Source organism: Macaca nemestrina, chromosome 13, assembly GCF_043159975.1.
Source record: "Macaca nemestrina isolate mMacNem1 chromosome 13, mMacNem.hap1, whole genome shotgun sequence".
Taxonomy (NCBI): Eukaryota; Metazoa; Chordata; class Mammalia; order Primates; family Cercopithecidae; genus Macaca; species Macaca nemestrina.
This window is the reverse complement of record NC_092137.1, coordinates 120250735-120265452: the sequence shown is the minus strand read 5'-3', so window position 1 is coordinate 120265452 and position 14718 is coordinate 120250735. Positions and strand designations below refer to the sequence as shown.

Here is a 14718-nt window from a genome sequence, read left to right as displayed (position 1 = left end):
ATGCTGTCCCCACACACACACAGGCACACACACACACACTCACTCACTGTCACTCACCCTGCTTTCCCAGCCAGAGATCTGGAAGACAGGGCCACTTACACATTCCCACTGACAGACCCTTTAATGCATTTTTAAAAATAACTTCTCATGTAGGTGTGAATTCTTTCAAATATGGGTTTTTCAGATCTTAATTAAAAAGACCAATCTGTGAATTGCAGTGAAGAGTCCTCCTATGGTGTCATCTACCAAAACAGTCACTGTGGAATGAAATTTAGGGGAGGCGAAATCTCGGGCTATTACTGGTTCATGTTATTTCTTCATCTTGGACTAATGTCAGTACAGTGACCGAAAGGATGTAGGTCACTCGCCTGGAAACAAAGCAGGTTTTCTTGATTTCGCGATTTAAAGAGTCAGGGGTAACTTCTGTTAAACATATAAATTGTTAAGGGGGAACTCTGTATTTTAAGGCACAGAAAGCAAAGTGGAGTGTGAATGAACACCTCACTGTTTCTCCTTGAAAGATGCCATTTGATTTTCAAAACACTCTCAGGGCAGATTTAGAAATCTGTTCTTGCTCCTTTTTTATTCCAAGTGGAATGAATTTTTTGGTTTTTCATTACTCTATGTATTACTTTAGCATTTTGAATTATTCTCTATTTTTAGATTCTTCCCTTTGATTCCTCTACATAATGGAATTTCAGGGTTTAAGGAAAACCATAAGCCCTTAATATGGTTTTGACACAGAACCTATGAACCCGTCCGTAAACTTGGATGAGAAGAAGCCAAATGCAGAACTGACAAGGAGGTGTTGCTTAGGCTTGGCGTGAGTCTGAAGAGAGGGTCTGAGTATGTCACCAGGAGAAACGGCAGCATTTGCCCAGGAAGGAACCGAGGGACTCACCCATGCCTGCTGCCTCTTACCTGGGAAAGTGTGAAACCCACCCAGCCTTGAGTGTTCTAGAGCAGAGCTTCTCAAATGTCAGTGTGCACCCGGATTCCTTGAGAACTGTGTTGAAGTGGCGATCCGGGATTGTGCCTTTCTCATAGGCTCTCGGACGCTCATGCTGCGGTCTGTGGACTGCACCCTAAGTATCAGGCCTTAGAGAGCCATCTCCTGTGGCAAACTGGAGGCACACAGTGGCTGGTCTGCGGTTCGTATGCTGGCAGTATCAGTTGATATTTTTCATTAGATGAAACGTTTTTTTCTTCTACTCTTGTGGTTGTCAGTTTAATTTGCAGTCCCTTTATTTTGTAGGCATGTGATTCTCTAATTAGTTATGGATTCTGATTATAGAAACAAGATTGTGGATATTTGTTATAAAATAGTGTCCAGGCTCCTTAACCAACAGACGTGAACAGGGAAACATCGAAGTTCGTGTGTCAGAAGGCTGGAATCAATGCTGTATTGCATTTGTTCATCTCGATGGGCCTGAAGGGTTGAGAAGGCCTCTTCATCAATTTTGAGAGTTGAGATGTATTGCTCTAGCCAAACCAAATTCTTAGCTGTTTGATGATGGCGGTCTCTGGAGTCAGAACTGGCAGTCTCTGGCATGGACCCCTTTGCTTATTCCAGTAGTGCTGACATCGTGCTGCACAGAATGACATTTTTTGTATCAGATCTCTCAGTAGAGAGCCGGGTCTTGGAAGACGCAGCATCGTTACCATAGCTTTTTGAAGCCAGTTCTCCCTGGCGCCATTCATTCCCTGAGCACCCAGAACCAGCTCTCCCGACCAGCGGGCTGCCCTTGGCGTCTCACCCACCTGCCAGCTGCAAATGAAATGTGCTCATGGCAACTCAGAACCTTCTAGGCCACTGCTGACACATACCTGCATATATGCCACAGCATCCTCTGAATTCCATGTTCTACTTGCACCTCGTGAACGCAGCATGCGTGCTGATGGCCTTTATCTTCTCCTGTTCCATTTCTTAGGGCCCTCGTTTAAAGCAAGCAGTTTGAAAGCAGATAAAAAGTTAGAATTTGTTCCCACAAACTTGCACATACAAAGGATGAGAGTTCAAGACGATGGAGGATCAGGTACCTATTTTTCTGCCCCCTCTCGTTGAATCACATTTTGCTGCTTTTCTCTCTAGGTACTTGGTCCCTGAGTGCCCCACATCTGCCCATTTCCCTGTGTGCTCTGGGCGGCTGGGAGGAGAGATTTGTCACAAAGACCTTCAGAAGGCCTCTGTTAAGAGCCCACACCCCTTCCTTTTGTCTCTCCTCGCTCTAGCTTCCCTTTGTATTTCTGCAGTAGAAAGTTGCCTGTAGGCCATTCTTCCCAAGGAGGGATGCAAACAGGAGTTACAGGGTGGCTTTTTGCAGCCCGTGTGGCTCCACTTGAAATGTTTTGAACCCCTTTTTGCTGAGGTGATGGCACTGGGCTCCAGGAGACCCTTGGGCGGCCAGGGCTGTGGGAGGGAGGGTCAGGACCCCAGACTTGTGTGCATATCCCTATAGCTGGCTTGTCCACAGGCCTGAGCCCAGAGTAATGGAGGAGAGCTTTCTGTCATTCAGATCAGAACTACGATATCGTCACCATCGGGGCGCCAGCAGCACACTGCCAAGGTTTTAAGTCAGGAGGTCTCCGCAAAAAGCTGCACAAATTTGAAGAGACCAAGAAACAGTAAGTAGCCAGAGAGAGCTTGTGGTCCTTGTACAGTTTTCTGATGCTTCTTTTCTCCGTTTAAAATAAAATCAAAGTATGACCACAAGAACATCCAGCCGTCTGATCTGCCTCTGCGTGGCGGGAGGATCTGCCTCATGGAGCCTGTGCTGCTCTGTTGGCGTGTGACTGAGCTGGGTGGGTGATGAGGGCACTGGATCGATGGTCCTGTCCTGCAAAATGAGGAGCAGATTGTGATCCCACCTCAGAAGTGGTGCTCCAGGCAGCCACCCTGTGCGGACTCTGCTGGCTCGGCATCCTTTAGAGTCCCTGGCCAGTCACTTGAGCACCACAGGCACTGAGCCTGAAGCATGTTGTTTCCTAGAGTGCAGCAGTGGTAAACATTCCCAGTTTCTGAAAGATTTGGGGGGCCGTACAGAGCTCCTGTCCTGAGCAGGAAATTTCCAGGTAGGGCGGGTGGTGAAGGGCATGTCAGGCAAAGACGTGGCAGAAGCAGTGCACGTGGCGAAATGTGGCCGGGTGCGCAGTGCCGGCGGCGGAGAGCTAAGAGGGCTGGCCTTGCTGCCAGCCTGCTCTGTGACCAGAGGTACAGTGCCCAGCAGATCTAGGCTTGGTTCCAGGAGCTCAGGGCCTTGCCTGGGAGTAGACAAGTCAGCAAGCGCCATTTGGCGTGACCAATGCCCGAAACAAGCATGCTGTTTCGGGTGCATGGAGCAGGGCATCCACCCAGCCCCCAGGGGTGGGAGGGAGAGAGCCAGAAATAAACCCAAGCTGTTGTGTTAGATGTGCGGGAGGCATTGATGATCTTCCAGAACGTCACCTGTGAAGATTTCAGCAGCTCAGGAAGTGGGGGTGATGAGTGTCGATGACCGGTAAGGTCCTTGGACTGTGACCGTAAAATAGAGGAAGTAGCATGAGGTGTTTGGTTGAGGGAGAATAATGATGACTTAGCATGTGTTTGGGCTGATAGGGAAAGACAGAAGTGGATGAGGTAAGGTGAATGAGAAGAAAACAGTGTTGGAGCAGGGTTCTCACAGGATGGAAAGAGGCAAGAGCAGGCGTTCGTCAGAAGGGCCAGGAGAAGAGGGGGCACTGCAGAGAGGTGTTTGAGGTGGGAAGGAGCAAGCGGAGGCATCCATGGACAGCCTCTGCGGCGTGTGGGCTGGGGAGGGTCAGACTCAGCAAGCGAGCATGGAACAGTGTGAGGGAAGGTGAGCAAAGGCCCAGGGAGCGTCACAAGAATCCCCTGGACGGTCAGGTGAAGAACTCTGGCACAGGCCACGGAGCTGGTGGGTGGCACCTGACTCTGCTGCCACGGCTGGGAGTCAGGACATGACCTGAGAAAACGGACTCTAGGCTGGAGCTGGAAGGAGGTAAAAGGTCAGATCCGTGGCTGAGGGGGTCAGGGAGGCAGCTAGGGGCATCACTGCTCAGGGGCAAGGCTGAGCAGGGAACGGAAGAGCGTGCCCCGTGAGAAGTCACGTTCAGATACATGCACGGGCTGCCTGGGCCAGCCCAGAGCCCAGTGAGTCCTGGAGACGGGAGGAGAAACAGGGAAGGGGAATTCAGGCCCCCAGACACAACCTACTTGACCTCGACTCATTCCCAAGGGTGCTTCCCTAAGACAAACCAGGTAACCGGACCTGCCTTAGGATTCGCTGACTCCAGCGTCCCTTTGGGAAATGGGAAGAAGACGCAGCTTCCTGTGGCCACCGCAGCTCTGCACAGCCAGCCAGAAAGCGTGTCTGTCGCTCCATTGCATGTTGCCCTGTGGAGAGTGTGAGCGTGCAGCTTGAGATGGGGTGGGGCCTTGAAGGAGAACGCGTAGGAACTCTGTGTGGCCAGTCGAGAAGGGGGCCTCCTGGGGGTCGTCATCCCAGGCGGCTTGGGGTGTTAATTCTTGATAACTCTGCATGTTAACTTTAGAATTTATTTCTCAAAATACCTCTTTAGTATTTTTCAAATAGATAAGTTTCTATTTAATTTCCTACTAATGCCATCAAGCCACTTATGGATACGGTATTCATGATCTGAACTTTCCTTCCAATGCAGAGGTAACTTGGCCTGAGGTGGGGTGTCTCCCTGGGGCTCGAGCACAGGGAGTGAGGCTGCCCTGAGGAATAAGCACGTCGGGCTCATAATTGTAGTCCTCCCTGTAGTTGGGACCTCAACACATAATTTTAAGTATTTTGTCAAAAAATAAGTCGGCTTTTTAATTTTTTTGTTTTTGCATTTGGTATTTGCTAACAAACTGCTAATATTTCATTTTGGTTCTTTTCTTTAGCAGTTTTGAGGAGTGTTGGTGAGTTTTCTGTCTGTGGAGAGAGTGTCTGTTTGGGTCTCGTCCTCACGCAGAGAAAGCTTGTGCCATCCCCACCCCTCCTCGTGTGGGCTTCCCCCGCAGTGCTGCCATGGTTCCTAGTCACGCACCTCGTAGACAGTTCTCCCTTCCAACTGCAATGTTCTTTAATAATGAATAGCCAATCTTCCGTCTGCTGTTTTACCTTTCAAACCTGGCAGCCGCGTGTTGCCGTGCTCGCTCTGAGAAAGGTCCTCGTTCTGTTTCTCCCAGGAGGAGGAAGGGCCCAACCCGGGAAGCCTCTAGGTGCCGAGTTCTCGTGTCAGCCCCTGGGTGCAGCTGGGAACCCCTTTCTGTCTTAAACAGGAATCTTGTGGCTTTTCAGTTTTCACTTCACTATTACCTCTTGTACAAATGAAGCCAGCCTACCTCTTCATGATACTTATTAATTTATGCTGATGTTAATAACACTGTTACCAGGGTCAGTTTTACTCCTGGGGGTGGGTGCAAACCAAGATTTAATACAACTGAGTGGCTTTTGCCACCAGATAATTAGTTGACAGTTAGAATCCACAGTGTCTGCTGCCTGGGCTTCCCTCCTGCTGCCCCAGGCTCATAACAGAGGCTCTGCAGTGGTGCTTCATTCAGAGGCACCTGCAGCCCCTCAAGAAATGCTGCTGCCTCAGAGCCTGTGACCCATGGGGCTCAGGGGCTATGGCTGGGCCCTGCTGGAGGTGTCAGGCTCTGCTGGGGGCATCTGACAGCAGGGAGCACTGAGGACATTCCTCCATGTCCAGGCTGAGGCCTCTCAGCTTCCCCCTGGGGTCCTTTTCCCTAAGGGTACTTCAGGTACAAGGGAGGGAGGAGGGCATCTAGGCACGGTCGCTGCTGCTCCCGCCTCCCTAACGGAGGAGACCCACGCTACTTCTGTGGAAGTGGCTCCCAGCCTCCCCTCCCTGCCTTTTCTCTACTGGGGCCTCTTTCAAGGCCTGATCTTTCCCATAGGGGACAAGTAAAGTACTTAGGGGTTGAGTCTAGGGGTGCAGGGGAAGAGGAATGGGAGGAGAGTGCCAAAGGCCCAGCTGCCACCAAGGCCTGCTCCTGGGTAAATCCCAACCCAGGTGTTTTGGGTTGAACCTTGTTCCTGGGGAACTTTCTGAGTTCCTGGGTTCCCTCTGAGGACCCTCCATTGCCCAGTCTGGGCCTGGTCACCCCTTCCCCCTCTGCTCCCTGCTCCCCGTATACAAGACTGTCCCCGAAGCGGGGAGGGGATGGAGTGGAGAGGGTTATAGGCAGAAGGAGGGTCCCTGCCTGGAGACTGTGAGGGGCTAAATCCCAGGCGGAGAGGACCCAGCCTCCCCATCCTCCTACCCTTGCAGAACCCAGCTCCATGGGGGCTCAGCCTCTGCAGAGGTGATCCTGCTCTTCTCATGTCCAGAGTGACTGTTGCTCAGCAGTTACCAGCAGTTCCTGGCCAGGGCCACAAGACTCCACCCTTACGCTCTCGTGGCATCTTCAGTTTAGCCCATGACCCCAGCTCTGGGTAGGTCCGGGTCTGGGGTGGGGTCCTAATGCAAAGTCCAAGGGCCATACCTAGGATACTGCCTCCTGGGGCTGCCCCTGGGCTTCATGTCTATACCTCCATCCTGCCGCCTTCATGTGGCCGCCTGGTTTTTAAAACTAGGTAGTTGAGCACACATGCTTCTATTTTCCTCATCATCCTAAACAGCACTTCTTTGGAATTTGCCTTTTCTTGCCTCTGCCATGTATATCCCGTGCATAAGTCCCAGGTACCATCGTTAAAACATGACTTGTGAGAACACAGGGCAAGTAGAGGGCAGTGCTTTTCTCTTGGCCTGGGCAGAGGGTATATATTTGTTGAAGGGCACACGGCCACCTCCTTGCACAGAAGTAGATCTGCATACAGCACATTTAATATATTTACTCTAAATATTGGGGGTCTGGGAAGAATCCATTTTTTTTCACCATTTTTGGAGTCAGGGTCTTGCTCTGTCCCCCAGACTGGAGTGCACTGGCACCATCAAAACTCACTGCAGCCTCAAACTCTTGGGCTCAGTTGACCCTCCTGCCTCAGCCTCCTAAGTAGCCAGAACCACAAGCACAAGCCACCATGCCTAACTAATTTTTACATTTTTTTAAAAGATGGGGTCTCCCGATGTTGCCCAGGCTGGTCTTGAACTCCCGGGCTCAAGCAGTCCTCCCACCTTGGCCTACCAAAGTGCTAGGATTATAGGCCACCATGCTTGGCTGAATTGATTTTTTAACACCCTATTTTGAGATTGTGTTTTTAAGACGAAATGATCCTAGAAGGCAGCTATTCATTTGGAAGAGTGATTGCAGATTGGAAAGTAGTCGTGTGCACATCGTGCTGTGGAATGACTCCTGTTGTGCCCCGCGAGCTTGAGTGCGGTCTGCTGCATGAGCTTCTGGCACATCCATTGTTTTTTACTGTGGCGTGTGGGCTTGTGGTGGTGGTGTTTCTTTCTGGGGTGCTTTGGTTTTCGGTTTTTGCATGTTTGCCGCATAATCCAGCAAGGGAAGGGGTAGTGGTGGTTTCTTGATGACCCACTTTGGGACTTCCCTGGGAAGGGGCCAATGGGAGAAGATTCTCAGCCCTGAGCAAGGTGACCGTCATCTCCAGGGGAAGTGATGGAGGATGTGGTGAGAGGTGCCCTCGCTCCTCCTCTTTCTCGCTGTTCCCCAGAATTCAAAGGGTCACTCTTTATAGGGACCAGTCAGGACCCCTCATCCTATGTGTGAAGGGACACCAGTTCTACCCAGAGCTCACAATTTCAAATTTTAGGAGGAGACCCTCTGCACTGGTGGCTTGTACTTCTCTGCTTTCCTCAGCTTCCTCAGATGGTCTGAAAAATAAATGTATAATATTGCATTGATTGGGATCCAGGCTAAGAGACACGCAATTCATCATCACCATGTAGTTGGACCCAACACGCTGGCCAGGCCCCTATAGCGGGGGGACGTGAAGTTGGTCCTTCAGAGCCTCCTGATTGTGCTGGGAGGGGCCAGGCTGTAGGCTGTAGGCTTGGCATCAGACCCCTAGACACACACGCTGCTTGGTGGCGAAGAGGTGGGAAGGAGGGAGAGCCAGGGTTTCACAGCCACTGAGGAGTCCGGCTTTGCCTGTGGCTTGGCACGTTCTCCACTTTCTCTTCATTTGATGAAACATTAGTTCTCAAATTAGGGAAGTCCTGGAGTGAAGGAAAGGGAAAGGAAACCCAATTTTCTAGGGACTTGCTGGGGTCAGACATGAGAGGAAGGATGACTGTGGGTGTGTTCACAGGGAGCTTGAATTCCTGATTGGCCAAGTGAAAAAAAATAGGTTTTGGTTGCTTGGGGACAAAGTCCAACACCCACTGCAGTCTCTGCTACACTGTGATAACCTGACCCCTTCTTCTGTAGATGGTCTCCACGTCTCCACTGAAGTACTGCTTACAAGTTAATAGATGAGGTTGTGAGGTGAAAGATGATGATCATTTGGGTGATTACGGGATATGATTGTTCAATACCTGTTCACACATTTACACACACAAGTGAAAATACAGATACATGCAAATACAGATGAAAGACTGAGTCATAGTTTAATATTTCAAGCTTCTGCCATATAGACAGGAAGAATCCACTAAGATATACTTTGCTCATCAACAACTAGAGTAGCCTAGGAGAACAGCCCTGAGTCATCTTAGGGTTAATGTGACTGGGGCTGGCATGATGCTGTCGTCCTTTACAGATTCTGGAGAATCCCTTAGAATCTGTTCTTATCCTTTGCAGTACCTCATCTGGCTGCCAGTCCATAATCTACATACCGCAGGACGTTGTCAGAGCCAAGGAGATCATCGCCCAGATCAACACCCTGAAAACCCAAGTCAGCTACTATGCAGAGCGGCTGTCAAGGGCAGCCAAGGACAGGTCTGCCACTGGCCTTGAGAGGACACTCGCCATCTTGGCAGACAAGGTAGGAGGGGTGCCCTGCTGCATGTGGGCTGGGGAGTTTCCTTGGGTTTCTGGGGGCCGCCGGGCAGCCCAGGTGTGCCTAAGGTGGTCCACAAAGAGCGTGACATTGGGAAGACTTTGAAGGTCTACCTGAGGTCCATTTCCCACAAAAAACCAGGGCGGTTTCGTGATTCGTCCGCAGAGCCGGACAGACAAAGGGCAGAGCCCAGGGCTCATGACTCTTAGGTGCGGCCTCAGGCACGTGTGCCCTTCAGTGAGTCTGTGGGGCTCATTTTGTTGAGGCTAATACAGTTCCACCTCTTTCTCAGTAACAGCCTAACCAGCACTTTTTTTTTTTTTTTTTTTTGCCACATTTCTATTGTAGTTGAATTTGAAAACAGAAACTGAGCTGTTATACAGACATAAGATAAGAACAATATAATTTCATTGGCTTACATACAGTCAGTACACCAGCTTCTACTTAGCCATAACTTGATCCTGATTTAAAAATATGTAAGTATTAATCCCAACTGAGGAAGTGGCTATTATCAGACCCTTTTGATGGATGATGCTTTTTCCCATCACTCAGTCTCCCTCTCAGTGCACACACACACACACACACACAGTCACACACAAACACACACAGATTCTGACTGCACCTCTGCACTCACACTCACTGTGCTATTGAACTGCTTTTCCTGATCAGAATGTGTAATACCCTTCACGTGTGTTCACACAGCATAAAGAGTGTGAGGTGGGGATTAGATCCACTGGAAAAGAACGATGTAGTTGTCAGCAGTAACATTATGAACCACAGAACCCGTGATGCGTGCAGAATTCTCCTAAACCAGACATGTTGTGCCAGGAGGCCAGCTACCCAGACCCAGAACTTGATGTATTAGATGCTGAGGAACGAAAGATAAGACTTCCACAATTGAACCAAAGTAAGACCTGACCCCTGGACACTTGTTCGCTGGAAGGTGGAGGACAGACCAGGAAGTCTGTCAAGGCTGGGGCAGTGGGCTGTCTCTGCAGGCCCCTCCCCTAGCAATCACAGGTCAGAGGCAGGCAGGGATCAGAGAATGTCAGAGATTTCTCACCCTGTTTTCCTCTTGCTTGGTGGGAAATTCTTGTTAAGATTCAGCCCCAGCGGGCCACAGGGCCGTCTTCGTATTCAGACATCTTGAGGGATGTAGCCCTTCAGTTGCTTTGCACTGTGGAGAAACGCAGAGGGGTGCAGTACTGGGCTTTAAGCCCATTCTCCATTTCTCAGATAAGGCAGGGGCCTCCCCAACCCCTGGCCTGGGCTCAGCAGCCTTGGTTTGTGTGCACCTGCAGACACGGCAGCTGGTCACGGTCTGCGACTGCAAGCTCCTGGCCAACTCCATCCATGGGCTGAACGCCGCGCGGCCTGACTACATTGCCTCCAAGGCTTCTCCCACTTCGACTGAGGAGGAGCAGGTGATGCTTAGAAATGACCAGGACACCCTCATGGCCCGGTGGACAGGGAGAAACAGCCGATCTTCCCTGCAGGTGGACTGGCACGAGGAGGAGTGGGTGAGTCTGCTGCCGTGGCTGTCATCCCACTGCTGGACTGGGGCCGAAAACCGCAAAGCCTGTTGCCAGTCTCTGTCCCTCCGAAGTGCCTCAAGGTTTGACTGCTGGGAACAAGCTCCAGGTTTCCTTCCTGGATGGCTCCTTGGCTCCTGATGCAGGGAGGGAGACTATTTTGGAAACCTGGTGTCCAGATAGGGGTAGAGCTGTGCTGGGGCCTGGGCCAGCCTCAGGCCTGGATGAAGAGGAAGAGAAGTGGGTTGTCCTCCCCTGTTGGAGGTCTCTCCTTCCCCTGCCGCCTGTGCCTTCTGTGGCCCTGGGATGCTTGAGACCAGTCAGGCCTCTCCTACTTCCTCAGTGCTCTGTTTGCTGTTAGATTTTCCAGGGCTATGTGTATGTGGGGATGTGGGAGCTCTGGTGCTGGGGCAAGTAGTTGTGGATTTTGGAGCGGCCGCCCTGACATTGCATCACATTATTGTTCCTCAGAGAATTGGCACCGGGAGCAGGATCTGTGTTTCTTGAGGGAGTGACGTATTGTACAACTTGTTTTTGCCATTGATTGAGACTACCGCTTAGAGGCATTGTTCTGCAAGCCCTGAACTATTAATCAGCAGCAAAGTAGCATCCTATATGCTGTGTGTGTTTCTGCACATCACTCCCAGACCTCCCTCACCTCCTCCCCACCTCCTCTATCCAAATTTCCGTTCCCTTCCATCCAAAGGAGACCTCCATCTTGTCTGTGTGTGACGGTTGTAGGAAGTCTTCAGTGGCAGGAGGAGGAGATGGGACAGTGCCCTGTGGCCCTTCAGGCAGCACTGGAGGGCCACCTGGCCTCCAGAAGAGTTACTAGCAAACCTTTCCCAAACTCTAGAAACAATGGCCACAGGAGATCGATACATCATTGAAAAGCAAATGCAACTTTAATGGGGAATTAGGAATCATCTTTATATTTCTAAACTTTGAGGTATTTTAACAAGTGTGGAAGCCCAGGGCAGGGGATCGGTGGAGGGCGATTTGGTTTGTGTTCTGTTTGTGTTTCTGTTCGGGAGAGCTGACCCACACGGGCCCCTTTGATTTGGAAGGAGAAAGTGTGGCTGAACGTGGACAAGAGCCTAGAATGCATCATTCAGCGTGTGGACAAGCTGCTGCAGAGGGAGCGGTTGCACGGCGAGGGCTGTGAGGACGTCTTCCCCTGTGCAGGCAGCTGCACCAGCAAGAAAGGTAACCCGGACAGCCACGCCTACTGGATCAGACCAGAAGACCCCTTCTGTGATGTCCCCTCCTCACCATGCCCCTCCACCATGCCCTCCGCTGCATGCCGTCCTCATCTGACCACACGTGCGTATGCATCCATGCTTCCCACACGCTGCCTCCACTTCACCTTGTGTTGCTTCCGTTTGTCTGTGTCTCTGATCCATGCACTCCTCCCCCACGCAGACTGCAGGGAGGGCCGCCAGGTGGAGCGGGGGCGTCCCAGTGCACGGAGCAGCGGGCGGTGAGAGCGGAGTCTCCGGTTGCCTTTCCATGTAACTGGAGCCCATGTGTGATTCTGCATCTCTGCCAGTCAGAATCTCAGGGTCCTCTTGGGATACACCATCCTGGCTCTAAGGGTTGGGCTCCTGGGCTTTTCAGGTTTGTAAAGCAGTCTGAGAACCTGAAGGAGGCCAGGATGCAGACGCCTTTCTGATGTGATTGTCTATGGCATTAGGAATTGGTTGAGTGAAAGGGGAAAGGGGAATTGTGCAGGGACACAGCTGGATAAGAGAGATTGGCAGGTCCAGTGGACACGTCTGAAAGCTGGTTGGCATTGGCTGGGCACTCTCTGACGCAGCAGAGGCATGTTGCCTTGGGGCTTGGTAACAGAGAGTGGGCCCCTGTTCCTGGGCTTCTTGTGGTCCGAGTCGAGTGGTTTGGTAGGACATTGGCATGAAGCAGCACGCTTCACAACAGTCTCCTGTCCGCAGAGACACGGCACGCCAGGACACTGTCCTGCAGAGAGCCTTAAAGCTGGGAAACGGTCCCTGCAACTGAGGTGCCTCCCGTCTTTTCCTGTAAGAGCCGGAGAGTTACAAGCTAGGCGGCTGAGACTTGCCCACAGACCTAGCTTCTGCCTCCTTTTTGTTCTCCTGTGGGAGTTTTAAGCCATAGTAGGAAAGGCCCAGATGTGCTGGGATTAGACTTCCTGTGATGAGGGCTTTTATATTCTGAATTGGGGAACTTCCATTCAAGGTGTCAGCGTGCTTCTTGGTCAGAGCCTCTGGGCAAATCCCCCTTCGGGTTGTCAGACGCCCTTTGCCTATTTACTCCGCCTGCAGTCTGTTTCCAGGGCACTGTCTCACTTGAGCCTCTGTCTCGACCGTTGTCCCGTCACCCATCTCTCCATCTCTGGGGGTTTGTAGTTTCACTTCCCCACACCTGTGATTGGTTCATGGAACTATTTTATCTTTATTCATGTTCTCTTTTTTATGTAAATCGTGTTCCTTTTGAAAACTTTCTGAAAGTTCATTGTTTATTTCTTTCCACTTTATTATCTTGTGATTTTAAATTTTTCTACAGATAACGAAAAGAGTAATTTATTGGCCGTTTTAAATGTGGGAGCTAGTTTATTTCATCAGATGGGATTATATCCCTAACTTAAGTGTCATTTTTTTTCTAGGCACATCCTGTATTGTTTAAATATAGATACATTTTTATTCAGTTTTAAAGTTATTTAAATGAGCATTTATGCTATTTAGGGTTTGGCTTGCGTGTGCCATAAAAATCAGCTGTTATAATAATGGGAATGTGAAGCTTACTTACATTTGAGAGAGTCTAACTCTGCTGATCAGTACTCAAAGAAATGTATGAAACCATATGCCACCAAATTATCTGTGGATGGTCCTTAATTTAAACATTTTTAGCACAGCCAGGAAGCTGTTCAGTCCTCAGTGTAAGCAGGAGGATCAGAAAGAAGCAGTCTGTGAGGTATTTATTTCGGTGAGTCTTGTCCACAGTGCCACGGCTTGGCTCTGTCGTGGCTTTTTATATCATTCCAAGTTACTGGAGCCATTGTTTTGGCTTAATGAGCAGGTGTGTTCACACCAACATATTTATTATATGAAAATAACTCTGTACTGCTCTGAAAGGCATCATCACTTTTCATTCCAGTGCTATGCCCTGTCCTAGGTCCTTGGTTTTTATTTTTCACCAGGGAGCTGCCCTGCCTCAGAGCTGCCCTGCCCTGATCAGAGAGCCCTGTCTGGCAGGTGAGGGTCACCCAGGGCCAAGGCTTTGTGGGGGACCCACTGACAAGTATCTGCCAGCCAAAACCACAGAGGCTCCTCAAACTTCCCTTCTTCTCATCTCTCCAAAAGTCTCCCGTGCCCCTCTACCCCCACCTGCCAAGGTGTGCCACTGTTGCCCCACTAGGATTTAGTGGCTTCCACCGCCTTCCTCCTGTACACTCTGTCACTCTCCTCATACCCAAAGAGACCCTTAGACCAAGTTTTTCTTAGTCTGGGGTCTGTGGGTACCCACAGGTTCTTGTACCCCTGAGATTATGTGCTGGAATCTGCGTGTGTATAGAGAGGAAGTCCAGAGTGGTCATCTGTTCCCAACTGCATGACCCAAGGCAAGTTACAAACCATTATTCCAGGAGTACCAGGGAAGACCCCCTCTTTCTCCCCTTTGATTGAAAGATGAATTTAGCAAATCGGGTTTAATCCCTGATGCCTTCACAGCAACAGTCCCAACCCAGCTGTTGGGGAACAGGCTCCTAGACCTTCCTCCTCATTCATGAACTCAGAATCCTAGAAGATGGGTTGTGGGGAGGCAAAAATCTGTATTTTTTCAAGGCCTCGCATAACCTGATGAGCAGATCAATATGTAAGAGCCACAGTTCCGAATCACTGTGGGTTTCTACCTTTGTTAGCAACATGGTCTCAGGGTATCTGGGTTAACGAAGAGGTTGAACTCTTGACCTTACAGATGCCTTTGTATTCTCTTTCCCCTTTGCCAGTTTGAAAAGTCACTTCCAAAGACGATGAGAGAGGAAGGATGCTTTGCCCTTCTTTACAACCTAGGTTGTAAAATCCCCATCAAGCTGTTCTGGCTGTTCTTCGGGATCCGGGATCCGAGGCCACCTCATTTCCGCATCCTGAAGACATTCTTTGAACTGAAAAGCTCAGACATAAATTAACATAAATGTTTTCTCCCATGATTCCTTTTCAAACTCGTTTTCTCTTAGATGGTGCACCCAGTTAACTGGAAAGTTTAGTTTTTAAGGGAAA

General features: G+C 50.2%; 1 protein-coding gene across 20 annotated transcripts in view; it reads left to right on the top strand.

Moving 5' to 3' along the window:
• Nucleotides 1-14718, top strand: part of LOC105490067 (inositol polyphosphate-4-phosphatase type I A) — a 165241-nt gene that overhangs the window by 104940 nt on the left and 45583 nt on the right. For 10 of the 20 annotated variants that reach the window (XM_071077285.1, XM_071077283.1, XM_071077282.1 and 7 more), the window contains exons 12-17: nucleotides 1932-2036; nucleotides 2517-2625; nucleotides 4910-4927; nucleotides 8735-8918; nucleotides 10235-10453; nucleotides 11533-11788. In XM_071077285.1, the coding sequence (XP_070933386.1) occupies nucleotides 1932-2036; nucleotides 2517-2625; nucleotides 4910-4927; nucleotides 8735-8918; nucleotides 10235-10453; nucleotides 11533-11788 (891 nt within the window). The remainder of the gene's footprint in view (nucleotides 1-1931; nucleotides 2037-2516; nucleotides 2626-4909; nucleotides 4928-8734; nucleotides 8919-10234; nucleotides 10454-11532; nucleotides 11789-14718) is intronic. The other 10 variants (XM_024795475.2, XM_024795476.2, XM_071077288.1 and 7 more) reach the window with 3 other exon arrangements.